Raw genomic sequence first — 19,668 nt, 5'->3', positions numbered from 1 at the left:
ATATTTTAGTTTATGCATTCTGTATACACCTTCACAATTCTATTTCCCTCCCTCCTCAGAGGTAACCATTATCCTAAAGTTAGTCAATGCATATTTTCGTATTTTTATTATATGCAACTATTCATGAAGCCACAGCCCAGAGGAGTCACTCATCACCTAGCCTTATCACTTTCTGTTAATATTTAGTCAGCATTTCCAATAAAATTAGCTTCTTCTTCAGATCAAAAGCTTTTACGTAGGTTCTACCTGGGAACCAAATAGCTACCCCATGGAATATTAGAACTTGCTCCCTTAATCCTATTTTTTGTGTCTCACACTAAAGTAAAGAAATGAGAGATGCAGAATTCTAAGGCTAAATAGCTGGACAATACGAATTCAAACTTTATTGTTCTTTAAAGTACCCGGAGGCAATTCTAATTATCGGGGGAAGAAACATAAGAGAAACAAAAGCCAGATGCTTTCCACCGGAGTCCTCCTTTTTGCTGTTTTGATTTCAACTGGTAAGTAAAAAATATTTATAGAATCTTGGCTGATTGTTAAAACTCATCTCAAAAGGATAGATTTAGAAGTCACTGATATCACAGTCACAACAGAAATTTGTGTATTTGGTTACTAAAAATGGGATGAGCAGGATACACTGCGGGGGACTCCCAGTGATTTCCACTCGGGTGTTCTGGTTCTCTAACAAGGGAAACATTAAAGTGCAGTGGGAGGACTTGAAGGGAGGTCTTTTCATCTTGGTCTAGGACTTAATTGGAACATAATTTAGAAAATAAAAAGTTTGTTCAAGAATTTGATTCGGAAAATTCCTGATACAGACACAGATGTGCGTGAGACAAGGGGAATGCTCCCAGAGCAGTCACAGCAGGAATGAATACATTAATTAATTGCCTAACATCTGCCTTAATTCCCAAGGATAAATGTTAGTTGCCAAAGTGATGGCAGTATATCTTGATAAGGGTGTTGACTTGAAGCCTGGCTCCAATGTGTAAGATATTTGAAACCCACCTCTAAAAGTATATTAAAGAATATGCTGAATGGCCATATTCTGTAGCTTCTCTTCACAGCACAGCACAAATAACAATAAATAGTAAAATATCTTTAAATGAAATAAAAAAATCAAATTAGCTGGTCCTTGCTTTAGCTTGGGTTGTTGTTAGTTTGTTTCAAAGTGAAAAGATAAATCTGCTAGTCGCATCTCTTTGCGAATGTTAACACTGGAAATCTGGGAAATTTAATTCAACTGAATATTTACCAAACTCTTACTGTATTGAAGAGCAGTTGCACTTAAAACAAGCTTGCACTTGAAAAACGTTTGCACAAAATACACTGAGAGAGCCAGCCCCCTCCTGCATGTTTTACTGCTTCATAATTTTCATAATTTTTCATATAATTATTTCTATTCCCTTCTCCCACCTTGCGTTCTTACTTCATGCTAGGCCAAATTGGTTTGGTATATTCTTATTTCTAAGAATCTCCCTCTTCCATGTTTGCAAATAGGAGAGATTTATTTAGTGCTAACAAACTTTGCTAGTTCAGAGCTTGTTTCTTTTTTATTTCAAATATTTCCTTGGATCTGATTATTAGGACTAACAATAAAGGAACATTTCAGAGATACTTTAGAATTTCTAGAATTACCTCTTTGAGTCATGCTGTCTGACTATTTTGCAAAACCTACACATAATGGTCCCCATGCTAAGTAATAAGCAAAGAAAATTCAAAAAGCACAATTTTTGCCATTTATTCGTGGATAATCTGAAATGAACTATATTGATGGAGGTTAATGTTTATAAATAAATTCATTTACAAACACTCCGTATGTCATAAAACAAATTTTGTGGCCAGGGAAAAGGCCAATTTTATATCTGAATCAGGAATTAAAGGAAGACCTTCCCATAAGCTACAGAAAGCTAGGAAAAACTACCTTGAAAACAGAATTTTTGAATCCACTGAGAGACTTGTAAGGCAGATGGAGATTAGAAATACGTGAGGTCAGGAAACCTGCTTCTCATATTTTTCCTTTTCAGCACTGGCTGGACCATGGGCTAATATATGTGCCGGCAAGTCTTCCAATGAGATCAGGATGTGTGACAGCCACGGCTGTGGCGAGTACACTGCTCAAAGGTAAGGGCTTTCACAAAGAACTACAAACTCTTTTGGCTTCCAATCTCTCTGCTTAGTGTCCTTACCCTACATTTCCCCACGTGCTCACAGTCATCTCCCTTCTGACAATAAGAAAATTCAGAGATGAAACCAGATACATTACTGTCTTTGCAGCAACTTTCATGAACTCTGCTTCAAGTATGAGCTCTGAATTGGGAAGAAAGCATGGAATAAGGAAAGAGAGGGGAGCAGTGTTCTCCCTCTAAATGTTATCTTACCTGGTTTTTCCAGGATGAAAATCAAACATTACTATCCCATTTTACAGATGAGGAACTTGGACTTGGGTATCAAAGGGTTAAGGGACTTGCGAAACGCAGTTAGAGATGGTGAAGGCTGGATTTGGATTTAGGTGTTTTGTTCCTCTTCCCATCAAACCGTGGTGTTACTAACCCAGGCTCGGAGTTGAACACCAGAGGCAGGACCTAAGCAAGCAATTTCTTCTAGGCAATGAGGGACACTGTTATGAACTTTTTTTTTTTTCTTCCCTTTCTCTTCCTCAGCCTCCCCACTCACTGACCCCGGCCCTTCACCCATGGTAACCACTAGTCACATCTCATACCACCAGTGCCTATAAGTCTGCTGCTATTTTGTTCATTTTGTTTTTATAGTCTACAAATAAGTGAAATAATATGGTATTTGTCTTTCTCTGTCCGGCTTATTTCACTTAGCGTAACACCCTCCTAGGTCTATCTATCTTGTTGAAAATGGCAAGATTTCTTTTTTTATGGCTGAATAATATTCCAGTGTGTATATGTACCAAATCTTCATTATCCATTCATCTATTAATGGACACTTAGGTTTCTTTCATCATTTGGCTATTGTAAATAATGAGACAATAAACATAGAGGTGCATATGTCTTTTCAAATGAGAGATTTTGTTTCCTTCAGTTAAATTCCCAGAAGTGAAATTTCTGGGTCATATGGTATTTCTATTTTAGTTTTATGAGGAACCTCCATACTGTTTTCCATAGTGGCTGCACCAATTTACATTCTCACCAACAGTGTAGGAGAGTTCCCTTTTCTCCACATCCTTGCCAACACTTGTTATTTCTTGTCTTCTGGATAAAGGCCATTCTAACTGGTGTGAGGTGGTATGTCATTGTGGTTTTGATTTGCATTTCTCTGATTAGCGATGTGGAGCATCTTTTCATGTGCCTGTTGGCCATCTATATTTCTTCTTTGGAGAAATTTTTGTTCAGGCCCTCCACCCATTGTTTAAGCAGGTTATTTTGTGTTTTTTGGTGAGTTGTATGAGTTCTTTATATATTTTGAATGTTAACTCCTTATCAGATAAATCATTTACAAATATATTCTCCCATACCATAGGATGCCCTTTTGTTCTAATGATGGTGCCCTTTGCTGTACAGAAGCTGTTTAGTTTGACATAGTTCCACTTGTTCATTTTTTATTTTGTTTCCCTTGCCTGAGGAGATGTGTCCAGGAAAAAATTGCTCATGCTTAAGTTCAAGAGATTTTTGCCCATATTTTCTTCTAAGAGTTTTATGGTTTCATGACTTCCATTTAGGTCTTTGATCCATTTTGAGTTTACTTTTGTGTATGGAGTTAGAAAGTAATATAGTTTCATTCTCTTGCATGTATCTGTCCAGTTTTCCCAACATCAGTTTCTGAAGAGGCTGTATTTTCCCATTGTACATTCATGGCTCCTTTACTGTTTAATTGACCAAATATGTGCAGATTTATACCTGGGTTCTCTATTCTGTTCTATTGATCTATAGGTCTGCTCTTGTGCCAGTACCATACTGTTTTGATTACCACAATTTTATAGTATAACTTGAAGTCAGAGAGCCTAATACTCCCAGCTTTGTTCTTCTTTCTCAGGATTCCTTTGGCTATTCAGGGTCTTTTGTGGTTCCATATGAATTTTAGGATTATTTGCTCTAGTTCATTGAGAAATGCCAATGGTATTCTGATAGGGATTGCACTGAATCTGTAAATTGCTTTGGGCAGGATGGCCATTGTTCAAAAATGCACAGCATCACCTTCGGGGTGCCATTCTCTGATGAAATAGCCACGTGTCCAATTGCATTATTGATCCCCATCCTAAGTATAGTGGAAGTTTCACTTAAACACTGCTTACAAAGCAACCTCAAATACCTGGAACAGGGCTAAGAGATGGGAAATATGGAAAAGTGGCCTCTAATGTGCCAAAACTAAGACTCAGTTAGATCATACCCTAAGGCTTCTGCATTTGACTTCTACAGTAACTTACTGGCTCTTCACTTGGAACCTGCTCAGTGTTGCTTTACACACAATTCTATAATTCTGGTGAGTCTGATTCTTCAGCTAACAGCCTATCAGAAGGGAGAAGAGGCTGGTAGGAGCTTGCAGTGACAACAGTGGAGATTGTTAGAGACAATCTCAGGAAACAATCTGGGATCATTCTGTGTTTGTGTTCCATATTCTTAAATAAACCCAGGAGGCATCACTCACTGCACTGAAATACCATATACAGTAAATGAAGCTTATGATGACTTCTGGGTCACTGAGAAAAACAAGACAAAGGTAATATGATTGTTTTATGGTAGGTTCCCATAAAAAGACAACTCTTTTCTAAGTGGTTTGAAGGTCAAGATTCAGATGACTATAAAACTGATTTACATGTATTGCTTCATTTCCCCCAAATGCCATAAAATAATAATAGCTAGTATATTTTTAAAGGCTTCCATCAACCAAATATTATCTCAACTGCTTTCACCTTTACAACATAGTTACTACTACCTGCAAGGAGGGAGGCTAAAATTGGGTTGAACAGAGTAAGGAAACCTGGGGCATTTCAACATGTTCCTGCAGCTTCAATTTTTGATACCCTAGTCTGGGAACAGTGGGCCAACACCACATTCCTGGGCAATAGAGTTCCAGGGAAGTTCCTTGGTCTGTTCATTCTTACTTGCATCCTAGAAATCACAGGCCTCATCAGGGTGTGGATGTGTTGTGCTCTGATGGATCTACTGTTTATGCACCTTTCACTGGAATGATTGTGGGCCAGGAGAAACCTTATAAAAACAAAAATGCTATCAACAATGGTGTTCGGATATCTGGAAGAGGTAAGAGGTGGTGTATATTCCTGGGACATATACTGAAAATGTGTGATGCTTATTTACTTAATGCATATTGCATACATACAAGTTTCATACTTCCTTCAAAATGATAAAACCTAGAACATAAAGGACATAGGGCACCAAACTAAAACAGCTAATGCATTTAAAGATGTTCCAACTTTTTCCTAAAATCTTCTTTATGCACACACTCCATGTAACTATGGCTGACACAAGGGCTTTGACTTGCATGGTTTTGCTGAACAACCTATAAACAAAATCACTTTCAACAATATCAACTATAACGAACAGACACTTTCATTTACCCAAATCCCACAGTTCAAAAATGTTGGCACTGCTGCAAAAGCTGACAGTGAAGTATTTTCAAAGGCCTCTATGTTCTAGGTAAAGCAGGGTCTCCTAGTATATGCCAGGTGTTGGGCTTGTTGTTTGGTTTTGTTCTATTGAGGTGTAATATACACACAGAAAAGTAAAAAAGTGTTAAGTGTACAACTCCACAAATTTTCACAAAGTGAATACACCTGTGTAACCAGCATCCACATCAATAAAAGAACATCACTAGCATCCCAGAGACTCTGTCATAATTCCCAGCTAGGGTAATCACTATCCCACCATACGGTAGCTTTGCCTGTTTTTGAAAATGACATAAATAGAATTAAACAGCACGCAGTCTTTTTTGTGGGGCTTCTTTCACTCCACATCATGTTTGTGAGATGCATCCATGTTTTTGTGTGTAGTTTAAGTTCCTTCATTCTTATTGATGCATAGTATCCCATTGTACACATCCATCTTCATCTATTAAATCATTCTTCTCTAGAGGGACATTTGGATAGTATTCAGGTTTAGGTGATTAAGAAAATGCTATGAACTTTATTGTACGTGTGTTTAAATGAACATAAGTATACATTTCTGTTGGGGATGGGTCTGCAGGACACCTCCCTCACTAAGGCTGTGAGAAACACTTTGTGAGGGAGCCCATGTCTTTTAGAAGCTCTGTGGTGGCTATGCTCTGGAGGCCCAGAATGAGAAGAGAAACTGCTGTCATTGGATGGGGTCCACTTAGTTTCCAAGGCCAAGGTTGGCATGGTTACCTAACAGCTGGCAGAGCTGAAGCAGTAATAAGATTCATTTGGAGCACAGAGATTTGTGGTACTTTCTAATTAATCATGGCAACCCTAGAACTGAATAGATGGGCAGCCTACTAAAGCCTTATTTGATTTGTGCAAATGGAAACACTCTAAGTCTGATGAACAAAATTCTGACTTCACTTATCACAATAATGAGTCACAAAACCTCCCCCCAACCACAATTCCCAGACTTGAGCCAGTTCAGAGTCCCAGGGCTCTATGAATGAGAGAGGCTGAGTCCCTTTGAGGAAGGGCTGTGTCACACAGCCCAAAGTTTATCCTCTCAACTGTACTTCCAGCCATCCCCAACGGGCCTGTAGCCATTTAGCAGGATTACTGTATACTGGAGAAGAGGAAATAATTTGGCCTTCCAGAGACTACTGGACACTCACTCAAAACTAATTCCTGGAGACCCAAAAGGCCACTGTGGCCCACCAGTCACACTAATGGTTTCTAGGGTCAGATGATCAATGTAGTTTTTCAGTAGGTCCATCTTAGAGTGGGCCCAGTGCGTCCACAAATCCACCCTGTGGTAATTTCCCCAGGTCCAGAACGCAGAGTTGGAATCAACATATTTAGCAACCGGCTGGATGTTGTAGGAGTGTCCTTGCCAGGTCACACATGTATTTTTTCAGCTCTAATAAATACTGTCGCACAATTTCCAAAGTAGTAATGCCAATTTACACGCCTACCAGAGGGTGTGAAAGTTCCAGTCGCTCCACACGGAATACCTGGTGTTATCTAGTACCTTTTCATTTCGGTCCTTCTGATGAGTATGTAGAGGCATCGCATTTGACTTAATTAGTAATTCCCTGATGGCTAATGAAACTGAGCACATTTTTGTATTTACTGATGACATGGATATTACCTTTTGTGAAGTGCATATTCAAGTATTCTGCCCTCTTCTTATTAGAATAGGAGCTTTTTGTGTATTTTGGATGTAAGTCCTTTGTCAGATATACACACTACATATATCTTCTCCCACTTTATGGGCTGCCTTTTCACTTTTTAAATATCTTAATAAACAAAAACTTTTATTTTTATTGCAGTTTAGTTCAGTAATATTTTCCTTTGTTAACACATTTTATTTACCTGTTTAAGACACATTTGCCTACCCTGAAGTCATAGAGATATTCTCTCCATATTTTTGTCTATAAGCTTTGTTGTTTCATCTTTGATATTTATATTTATAACCCATCTGTAATTGGTTTTTGTGTAAGGAATGAGATAAGAATCAAGATCTTCCCCCCACACTGATACCTAGTAGACTCAGTACCATTAGCTGGACAAGACAATTTTTTCCCCCACTACATTGCAGTATCTTTTGTCACAAATCAGGGTCTGAATATATGTGGGTCTGTTTCTGGTCTTTCTATTGTGCTTCACTGGTCAGTTTGTCTTGCACAAATACCACAATGACTCAATTATTATAGCTTTAAAATACATCTTAATATTTGATAGTATAAAACTCCCACTATTATTCTTCTTTCAGATTGTCTTGGCAATTCTTGGTCATTTGCATTTCCAAATAAATTACAGAATAAGTCTGTCAATTTCCACCAAAAATCCTGCTGGGACTTTGATTAGGTTTGAATTGATTATATAGATCAAATTGAGAAGATCTGGTATCTTAAAAAAATGAGTCCTCTGACCAATGGACATATTATATCCTTCATTTATTTAGGTCATTTTGCACTGTTATACTGGTAGTTGTATTGGTTTTCGTGTAGAAGTCTTGAACACATTCTGTTTCATATATGTATGTAAGACATTCCTTATTGATTTGTTCAGATCTTCTACAGCAGTAAATGTCCAACAGAAATATAACAAAAGCCATATACATAATTTTAAATTTTCTAGTAGTCACATCAAGGAAGCAAAGAGAAACAAATAATACTGATTTTAATAATACATTTTATTTAACACAGGTTCTCTAAAATATTATTTCAAAATGCAATTAATACAAAAATCAGAAATACTCATTTTTTGGTACTGTCTTCAAAATTCAGTGTGTATCTTACACTTAAAGCACACCTAATTCAGATTAACTACATTTCAGTGCTGACTAGCCACATGTGGCTAGTGTCTACTATGTTGGGCAGCATCATTCTATAGCCTTTTTTATGTTTTCTTTCTGTCTACTTGAGCTCTTTTCACTGATATGTGTGTTAGTCTTCTATTACTAGTGGGTTCTGTCTATTTCCCCTGGTACGTCCTGTAGTCTGCTTTATACATATGGCTTCTGCTTTATCTAGCGCATGGATAGTTTTAACTATTGTCTTATCACTGGGTTTAACTTTAGAGACGGTCCTCCTGTGTCTTGTTTGTTTTTTTGCCTGAGTTCCACTCTTTGGTAAGGATCATAACCCTTACTTTCTATACTGCTTAGTTTGCTTGGCAAATCTTTGTCTGACCCTCAAATTTTTAGCCTTTTTCAATTACCATGTCTTACTGTACATAGCATAGAATTGGGTTTTACTTTTCAAGCAAATAGGAAAATGTTTTTAATAGATGAGTTAACATTTATAGATATAACTCATATATTTAGTCTTAAACTGTCATAGTTTTGTTATGATTATAGTATTTTATTAATTATCTGGTGGGCCTTCTCTTTAAAAAAATTGGTATTTGGAAGATTTGGTATTCTTGAACCAGTTATTTCTATTTTTGTCTCTAAAATCTAATAGTTTTATTAGACTGTGTCTTGAAGTTGACATTGGTCAGGATTAATTTTCTCAGCTACCTAGTTTCTTCTGCTATTTTTCAATGACTTTATTAAATTTTCATTTTAATCTACTCTTCTTTGAACACCTTATAATTTAAGTCTTCCTTTCTGATATGATTTTGTTATTTTCTTCTATTCCCTCATTGAGTTCATTCAACTCTTGTTTTTTTGGTTTTTTTTTTTCCATTTTTGTTATTTTTTGAATTTCTGATTTAAGTTTACACAAGTAAACTCAGATAATGACTAATTTTACTTCTTTTTTTCTTAGGTTTCTGTATTAAAATGTTCTACATTAAGCCGATTAAATATAAGGGTTCTATCAAGAAGGGAGAAAAACTGGGAAGCCTGCTGCCCTTGCAGAAGGTTTATCCTGGCATACAGTCCCACGTACACATTGAAAACTGTGACTTGAGTGATCCTACTGCATACCTATAAAGGAAGACAAGTGACCAGATCTAAATAGAAAGTCATCTTCTTAAAAACCTGGATGCATACCCTACTCTTCAAGAAATTTGTGGTCAAATAGAAACATGATGACTACAAGAAAGCAAATAGAATTTTTATTTTAACTCCTTGCCACTTTGATGTTTGATTGTCAACTGATTTCTCAGGACTCTCTGAGAGTCCTGAGGTTTGCACTGATTATATACATCACCTATGGGATCTGAGATTTTTTTTTTTGAAGATTTCTCAGTCCTGAATACATAGGATATATACACATATGAACTCAAGCTGGTATAGACTGCATTTGGACACTTCTAAAACTAGCTATCATTCTGCTTGAAAATGAAAAGTCTAACGTTTTTATGTTACAAGAATAGAGTGCTGTACAGTGCTAGACATATACATACATACTTAATAAATAGTAACTGAGTAAACTGGAGCCTTCTTTTGAGTAAAGATTGTAAAGAATTTCAGCAATATCCTTAGAGATGTCAAACTGGTTAGAGGGTGTGCTGCTTGGATGGAGAAGACAGAATTTGCTGGTCTTGCATGTACACACTTTCCCACATTCTATATGAGTGGTAGATTTTCTAGGTAATGGATGATGGCAATACAAGAAAATATGTAATAACCTTGATTTCAGTGAGACTGCATACAACGAGTACTAGGAAGAGAAAGAAGTCTGTCTTAACCTGAAGTATCTTGTGGAAACACTTCAGGCAGCCTCATCTAGTTACATGCATATCCGACTCCTCATTCTACGTATCATTGTTTATCTATATTATTCTTTCCTAGTTATGCTGACAATAGGTACTCAGGGGACATAAGACCATATAAACGTTCAAAGGACCAGAAATAAATGATGGCTCCCTAGATTTTAACTAGTCAGTTAAATGAGGAAGCTGAACTCATCATTCTGGAAGCTCTTCATGAATTTTTGCTTAAATCCTCTTGGTATACAGAAAACTCCAGCAGAACAATTCCATTCTTAGTGTAGATTAGTTAGTAGAAAATGTAATTTGCTGAATTTATTATTGGGGAGGCATTTATATTTGTATGCCAGGACATTCAATGCTAGGAGAATGTTCATGACATCACTTATATGTCACAGCAAAACCTAGAACAACTCCAGTACCCACAACAGTGCAGTGGACAAATAACTTGTGTTTTAAGCACAGAAAAGAATATTACAAAGCAGTCATAATAAATGAACCTTAGCTAAATATAGAAAAATGGATGAATCATAGCAATATAATTTTGTAAAAAAAGTCTAAAAGATCACATGTCATATATCACATATTATATCATTATACTCTTTTTATAAAGTAAAACCAATTAAAACCAAAACATAAGTTTTAGGAACACATATATGTGGTGAGAATACATAAAAAGGAAACCAACCAAATAATGAACACTAGTTACCTCAGGGCTAGATAGGGAAAGACTACACAGAGAAATTTAAGTTACTATCAATGCTAGAGTTTTACAGTTGGGAGGTAATTTCATGGGTATTTATTATTATGGATAATATATTATAGAAGTAACAGGACTTGCAAGAGGGTATCCCAGAAAAAGAAAGAATGAATGATAACTCTTAGATAGTTTAAAGTCTATACAACACAATTACCCTTTCTTATATCCAGTTAAATATTATTTTCTACTGTGTCATAACATCTAATACAATGCTAGCAAATTAATAATTTTCGGTTGAAAAAAAGAAAATTATAGCACTATCTCGTTTTATCTTCTACCTTTACCTTATTCACCCCCTCAGTGCCAAATAACTTTAAGTTGTTTTCAGAAATTAAATTCGTTTCCAAAGGAAAAAGGCAGTGCTCCTACTGAGAATGCAAAAAAAGAAAACAGGCACACAGATTTTAAAAGCAATTTTTAAAGGGGCTCTAAAATGTTTGAACAATGAAATATATGCTTTGCCTTCTAAATAATCAACCTTAAGAAACTGGTTTAAAAACCAGATTCATTACCTGGAACGGAGAGCTTCCCCAAGGTAGACCAGGAACATTGCCTTCTAGAAGCCTAGCATTCCACAAGCACTCTCAAAAATCTGTTGAATGGAAACGCAAACTTTAGACTAAAGGACTTCTTTCTAAGGAAAAACAAGAGTACAGCGCCCTCTGGTGCATTGTATCAGAGGGTTTGATTTTTTTTTTTAATTTCCTTTTCTTTAAGGTTTTAGGGTCCACATGTTCAACTTACAGTATTGTAAATGTTCCAATGATTGAGAAATAATAGTACAATTATAATAGTATGATTATAATCTATCATAAAATAATATAATACATACTTAAAAATTGTGTCAGGTATTAGGTTCAATGACTAAATTAATTATGCAAATAAATCAATTATTATTTAGAAAAGATTTTTCGTTTTCTTCAGGAAAATAATTTAATGGGAGAACAAGTGGCCAATTTAAGAAGCCAAGCCATAGAAGAATTCTTATATCCTTATACAACATTGATCACATTTAGTGGCATAACTTTACAATCTGCCTATCTTCCGGATATTTAGTACAATACAAATGAGAGCAAGGCTCATAAGGAAGGAAAAACAAAACTTTGAGATTCCTACTTTTGTGCCTCTTCAGTACAACCTACAACAGAACCTTTTTATTCATTTTCTCCATTTATTTTTTGCCCACGAAATTATCCTTTTCCAAAACGCTCTAACAAATGCAAAGAAATATTTTTAACATGGACAAATTTGCTTACAGGACTAAAGTGTTTTTCAAAGCCTAAAGCTTGAAATCCATCTAATATCAAATTCATTCATTCATCTATAATCCTCTAACCTTAAGTAAACAGTGCTTTTCATTGTCTTTCAAAGTAAATGGAGACATTTTCATTAGATTAATCATCAAAAATATGCTGTATTTTCTTGTCTTGTTTTGGCTCTCCTAAAAATGTTTGCTTTTCGGTTTGTCAACTCAGTAAGTCAAACAAACCATGGTCATTTAATTGAGCTCAACAGTTAGGTTTTACTCTGTAGATTAGGAAGATAGGCAGATTGTCACTATAGTGCTTAGTTCACTAGGTTTTACTCCTGGGTCACTGAAGACCAGTTAGAGGAGCAATTTCTAACCTGATATAAAAAAGGCCACTGGTACTCATTGTATCTGCATGCTAGTAGGCTACAGGGAGAAAGTCCCCCTTGACCTCTCTCCTCCAGTCTGTTTTGCTTCTTTATACTCCAGTGCAAACACCACTGGCACTGTCACCTTACCATTCAGGTACGTATACTCCCACCTCCCTGCTCCACTGTATCATGTTAAAGTAATGCCAGGTGAGAGAAGAGGTTTATCTCTTCAGTATTTCCACCATTACTCTGCTCTCCAGACAGCCTAATCCCTCCAATCTCAGTTATGCCATTTCCTTTATGTTTGTCCTGTTATGCTAATCAGACTTGAAGTTCCCTATGATATACTGCTTCTGCACTCCCCTCAAATCTTAAGGTCATAAATTATATGATTTGCAATAGTTATAACTTTCTTTAAGGAAATGGTTTTATATTTTAGCCAGCATATCAGCTCCACCAGCATGTATTGAGTTAGTACACATCAGGGCACATTAGTTAATGTACATTAGTACACACCCTGTTCTGATAGTTTCAGACTCATAGGTGAGTAAGATGAGATGCCTGTTCTTACAGAACTCACCGTGAGAAAGAATGTGGTGCAGTGGTGAGAATGTATGTACAAGTGCAGTCTCTAAATAAAGGGATATAAAATATACTATTTTTAAAAATGATCACTTACAAATCACAATGCATTCTAATTCCTTTAATAGAAATTAGTTTTAAAATATTTAAAATGTATTTAGTGTTTTAGAAATATATTTTTTAAATGAAGTTTCTTGATTAGAGATACTCAAAACTGGAAAATAATGAACATATCTCTAACTTTTTTTTTAGTCTGTTTTTGCAGAAGGAAATTTAAGATATTGGAAGGGAGGACTTATGGGAACAAGTGTGAAAAAGAAAGTACTTAAGTAAAATTCATTGAGTGCCTACTGTGTGCTGAATATTATGCTAGGTGCTGAGGATACAACAATGAGCAGAACCAAACAGTGATCTTGCATGGATGGAGCGTACAGTGCACGTAATAAGCAGATAATCATTCAAGTAAATTACAAATTATAAACTAAGTCACGGGGTGCTGAGGGTCACAGAGGCTTCCCTGAGACAATGACATCTAAGAGAAAGAGCTGAGGGAGCAAAGAGAGTGATCTCAGTAGAAAGAAGAATGTGTACACACGTCCTGGGACTAGAGGGTGCACGGCTGTCCTAAGGACCTGAAGGACATGGAGCGGAAGGGCAAGGGGCAGCTTGGTTGAAAATGAGGCAGTGAAGCAGGGAGCAGCCAGACCACGGAGAGTCTTGTAGGTCATCGTAAGGATATATCTTCCTCCTAATAGCAATACATAGCCACTAAAGAGTTTTGTATGAGTTAAACTGTATGATCATTTCTGCAAAGCACTGTTCCAGGTACACAGTAGTAAGTTAGTTAATACTGATTCCTTCCCAAACACACTCAGCAAAATTTACTATTTATCTAAGTAGTATATTCAATCCATTAGCAGCCATTGTATCTTTATAATTGAATTAGCATTATTTTATTTTAATCTAATGGCCACTTTCTCCCAAGTTAATAAAGTAGAATTCAAAGTGCATTAGAAATTATAAGTTGTTTACTGAATCATAATGATCCTACATAGTGCTAAAAATTAAGTACAATTGTCAGCCTCTGTATCTATATTTTGATTTTAATATTTTTAGTACTAGTTATTTTATAAAATATATTAATACCAAGGTGAAACAGAAGCATATAAAGCAACATAAAGTTTTAAATGTCATAATTTATGGACGTCAAAGCTCAATAGCATAAATTTATTTAAGCAAGCTACAATACGCCTTCAAGGAAGGCTAAGGAGCTCATCTAGAAAGCACCCGCCAGTTTGTAGCGTATCAACTATCTAATCCACAGTACAGTGTCTGTGTCTACTGGAGATTTCTGGCTTTTCAAATTTCTCACTTTTTCAAATGTTTCTGCTACAATCCCGTAAGACAGTTTGCAAATAATAAAATATTTTACCTGAAATATTTTGGCAATGCATCTTAAAATTTACATTTGCATAGCCAGAAAGAAGTTATCTTCACTGATTTTTTTAAAAACTTAAGGATCTTCGGTGGCCAATTATCAGATAGGCATGACGTCAAGGAACCATATTCTTCCCAGGTATTTGGAGACTTCAGTGTGAATTTCTTCTAGGGTAAAATCATCATCAGGGATCAAAACTTCCTCCATTACAGAGAGCTGGGTTAGCCTTTTCCCATGCAATCTCACAAGTTCAGTGAATGCTCTGCAGCTAACTTCACACTCACTGAGGCCCACGGCTGTTAAGTTTTTGCAGTGTTCACCAATACGAATAAGTTCATCATCAAGAGTCTGAAGACCATGAGCACATACCACTAACTCAACGAATCGCTGACCGTTGAGGCTTATCCGTCCTAGAACTGCTTTGCTTACTGAACGGCCAAAATAAAGGTGAGTAACAGGGGTTTCTTCTTTGAAGAATGTCTCAAATTCCTCTTCATATAAAAAGAAGTACATAACAACATTAACTCCAGGGGAGTGTTTAATAAGTGCATCCCAACTTGGTTTTTTAATAGAGTGAAATTCAATTTGTCCAGGATTTTCACTCACAACATCAATTCGAAGATGCTCAAGGTTAACATGAGTCTCACTTGAAAGTGCTAGGAGAAGCTCATCACTAAGAATGTAATGATTCAATGCCAGTTCTCTAAGGCCTTGACAATGGTCAGCTACACAAAGGATTCCTGCAGGAAAGGGGGATAAATTCTTAAGAACAAAGAACCATATTGATACTAACATGACATTTTATAAATTTATATTTGATATTAATTATTCATTATTTGCTCAGGTATCTAATGATTTCTGAGATGGATGAGACAGATATACATACGTAAAATACTCTTGGGAGAAGCAATTTAAACTATATCTACCTTGCAAATTAAAAATTCTTTTGAAAAAAGATTCCTTTAATAAATCGTGTTTCATAAGCATGCAGTTTTCAATATGAAATTGCACTGTTACTATTATTATAACAACAAGCATCATACAAGCTTAAAATGTATAACCTACCATCAGATGAAACATGAGGACAGCTACTCATTTTTAGAAGTCTTAGCGTGTCACTATTATTGGACACAAGAATCTTCAATGAAGGATCATCCATTGGTGTGTCTTCAATTTTGATGGAAGATTTTGAGTTGACAAAAACAAGTGTAAGTGCTGACACAAAATGAGACTTGCACAGCAATAAGAAAAAAAATTATGAAAACATTATTTAAGAATTCACAGCTTCAATAAATTCATTAAAACTATATCAATATATGCTAACAATAACATAGTAAAGCATTCAACATACTACTGTTTTTTACAGTACCATTAGCCAATAGAAGACATTTTTATAACAAAGTATACTTTTATACTTTCATAATTGATAAATGGAATGGTGAGAAAGGAAGACATTTCAAAGATTTTATATCTTTGAATTATTATTTTAACATATCTTCTAATTATTTTTAATCTTAATGATTTGCTTTTTAATATTAAAGGGATAGAATTCTATTATTTCCTAGAACAGGGGTTGGTAAATTATGGTCTGGAAGCCCAAATCCAGCCTATAGTCTGTTATTATTTGTTAAGATGGAGTTAAGAATGGCTTTTACATTTTTAAATGGTTGAAAAAAAATTTAAAGAGTAGTATTTTGTGATATGTGAGAATTATATGAAACTCTTTCAAGTGTCCATAATTAAACTTTAATTGGAACACAGCCAAGCTCCTTCATTTTGATATTGTCTGTCTGCTTTCATACTACAACACTAAAGTTGAGTACTTGCAGGAGAACCACAGCCCATAAAGCCTAAAATATTTACCATCTGGACCTTTTCAACCCAGGCCATTGAAGAAACAGAATCTTTATCTGTTCCATTCAGTGCTGTATTTCCAGCACCTAAAATAGTATCTGGCACACAGTAGGAGGTCAGTAAATATTTGTTGATGAACAGACAAGTAATAAATGATGACATATTTTTCAATGACATGTTTTTTGCCAGCAAATTAACTGAAGATATGTTTTGAAAACTATGTTTGAAGACTGACCAACTAAAGCTTATTTAGTTTGACCCTAGAATGGGTACAATTTCACAAGTTTTCAGATCCAGTATTTTTTTGTCAACAGAGAAAAAGTCTGATCCGTGCATAATCATTTTTTCTTTTTCAAAATCAATTTGAATTCTACCAATGGGTCTACCATCCCTATCAGAATGACCAAACTTGCTATAAATCTAAATTCACTTCTAAAAAAATGTACTGCTTTATATTCATTGTAAACTGATTCACACAAAATTTTAAACAGTGAACTACTAGAATTTTTTCCTAAATTTCATGGTGCCAAAATTATTTTAAAAATATAAACATATCACTTTTTCCTTATGAAATATAAGGTTTATTTTCCCTTTAATCAATTCTCAATGGACTCTTTTAGTCCTGAAGGACACATTTAAGCGTTAGAGTACATATTTTACTATAGTAACAATGTAATCATTTAGCACCTTTTATGCCTAGCAAAATTCTGTACTTCCATTTTAGTTTTCCTCAGTTTAAAATTGAAAAAACTGAGGCTCAGAGATATCCACAACTCTTGCCAGACACAGAACTCATTTTACTGTGGAGACAGAGCTTAAAATGAAACCTGCTAACTGCTGGTGGTGTCTCACTCTGGTGACCGCATCAGCTAACCTGCAATCTGGCCCTGAAAGCTGATGTGCAATATTCAAGGCAGCTTAGAATATAAGAATTTCAGGCTAACCTGATTCCGTCATTCATAAACAAGGAAATAACGATTTAGAAGTAGTAGGTTTTCATCTATTATTTGTATTACTCTAATACCCAAATGACCCATTTTTTTCCAGCATATCTCTTACAAAAGATAAACAGGCTAGCAGAAATGCTTCCTAAAAGAGAGCCATGACCTCGTTGATGAGAGAGAAGACGCTCCTTTTCCTCTATCATTTTCTACAGAAAGGTCTCCACTAGCCAGTTTTAATCACAACCATAATCTAGTGTTTATTATATTTCAGGCACTACTCTAACTTTGGGGTTATAAAGGTAAATATACAAGATAAAACCTCTGCCTTCAAGGAGTTTACATTTTGGTCTGGGAAGAAAAGAATAAACATGTTAAATAAACAAGGTAGTTTCAAGTACTAATGAGTGATATAAAGAAAGTATTGTAATATAGTAGAAAGTAACTGGAGGAGGTGGTGCTATTTAAGCAAAAATAGTCAAGGAAGCCCTGTCTAAGGAGATGGCATTCAAGTTGAAGCAGAATGAAGAGAAGACAGTTACTAGTTTCTGCAGCAGGGACTGCAGGTTGCGCTTACTCTTTCTTCTTTGGCAGTCTAGCCCCAGTGTTTAGCTGGGCACATCACCACCCAATTAAAAGACTTTTTCCTAGTCTTGCGGAAATCTGGTGTGGCCACCAAGCTAAGTTCTGATGAATGAGATAGAAACAGAAGCATTAGGTGGTACTTAGGGTTAGTCTCCCTGAAAAGGAGAGGGCATACCCTTCTTCACCCACTTCTTCCATCCAGCTGCCCAGATCAGGATGTGGTGGCTGGGCTCAGAAAGCCATCTTGGACACTGAAAATGAAGAAAACACCTTGGAGAAAATGGAGTGTCTGGAAGGAGCTTAGGTTCCTAACAACTTTATACCAGCTATGGTCTGCCTCATGTGTGCATTACTTTAATGTAAGAGAAGTAAGCTTCAATCATGTTTTTTAAGCCACTGTTATTTTGGAATTTCTATTATTACATAGATACAAACATAATCCAAACTAGTATATTTCATTTAGTTAAATATTATGTTGTTCCACCTTCAATGGAAAGGCTATAGAATTACATGAAAAACATTCACTATTGGCCCTACACACTCTATATTCAAAGAAACTAATAAGTAAACTGAGACACTTCAAAATCCTAAGTATAACATCTAAATTTTATATTAATGACATCTACTGTGGAATGAAACCAGGCATAAGCTATTTTGGCAAAAAGTAAGTGCTAGTAAACAGAAAACTGCTTTTAATAATTCTTATAATACAAGTAGGAGTTTGTTTTTTGTTTAGGAAAAGAACCCTTTGGTGTAATTTGCCAGTATTTAAGAATTTTAGTATATCTCATGAAAAAGCCTAGCATCTTTACCTTGGACAGATTCATAAAACTTTGCTTCGTCATTGAAATCAAGCCCAAAGTCCAGACAGAACAATTTACCAGCTGAGAAAGTATCACAGGCTGCTTCTGCTGATTCAGTACTACTATCAACCTATAAAGACCATTTTCATCTTAATATCCTGAAAGTAACTTACCAGAAAGTTACTGGCAGTATAATGATTTATAGAATTGTAAACTGTATTTATCCCTTCAAGCTATAAAACAAATTAGCATTTTTTCCTTTACAAAATATCTGACATAAAGTGAGAAAGAGATGATGATAAGTAACTTTTTAAGTGCTCCATGCTTATAAACCCTTGATAATTACTTGAATTTTAATAATAGCACCAAATGAAGGAAAGTGAAGTGTAAATTATTTGATTATATATAGCTCAAGTTCTACATCTTAATCTATGCAAATAATTACAAATCTGGAAAACAGGAAATAGGAATAAAAATTCTGCAAAATTCAAGGCCTGCTTCAATATAAGGATCTAGATATAAAAAAATGTGTTCACAAAATATGTCACTGTTCCTGTTTAATGCTTATTTTTCTCACCTTAAAAGCTGACATACTGGAGATGGGCAGCATGCTTTTTAATGATCTGCTGAATGAGATCGGGATGAGTGGACTTAAAATACAAAGTAGCTGACTTGGTTCAGCTCGAATTCAAACTTTCTCCAAAGGTCAGGAATATGAAAAACTTCATTCCATCTCTTACATACAGAAGATGCCCGGGCCCGATCTACTAAAGGAAGATACTGGAAAATGCATAATGCTACATGGTGAGGCAAACTCCCCCAGTCTAGAACAGCAG

At 35.6% G+C, this 19,668-nt stretch overlaps 2 protein-coding genes across 2 annotated transcripts; one reads left to right on the top strand and one right to left on the bottom strand.

Moving 5' to 3' along the window:
- The first annotated feature begins 244 nt into the window (after positions 1–244).
- On the top strand, positions 245–9,541 carry LECT2 (leukocyte cell derived chemotaxin 2). The gene is made up of 4 exons (XM_036897816.2): positions 245–500; positions 2,028–2,124; positions 5,083–5,228; positions 9,361–9,541. Exons 1-4 carry the CDS (start codon positions 455–457, stop codon positions 9,525–9,527), a joined length of 456 nt encoding a protein of 151 aa, XP_036753711.1. The 5' UTR covers positions 245–454; the 3' UTR covers positions 9,528–9,541.
- Positions 9,542–9,708: 167 nt separating this feature from the next.
- LOC118916956 (F-box/LRR-repeat protein 21-like) lies at positions 9,709–15,892 on the bottom strand (the record flags this gene model as incomplete). The annotated part of the gene is made up of 2 exons (XM_036894345.2): positions 9,709–15,389; positions 15,715–15,892. Coding segments are annotated over 2 exons (819 nt in total), but the record flags the coding sequence as incomplete, so codon positions are not given.
- Positions 15,893–19,668: the final 3,776 nt, after the last annotated feature.

The sequence above is a fragment of the Manis pentadactyla genome, chromosome 13 (genome assembly GCF_030020395.1).
Source record: "Manis pentadactyla isolate mManPen7 chromosome 13, mManPen7.hap1, whole genome shotgun sequence".
Classification (NCBI taxonomy): domain Eukaryota; kingdom Metazoa; phylum Chordata; class Mammalia; order Pholidota; family Manidae; genus Manis; species Manis pentadactyla.
The sequence above is the reverse complement of the archived record's forward strand: the minus strand, read 5'-3'. Positions and strand labels throughout refer to the sequence as shown.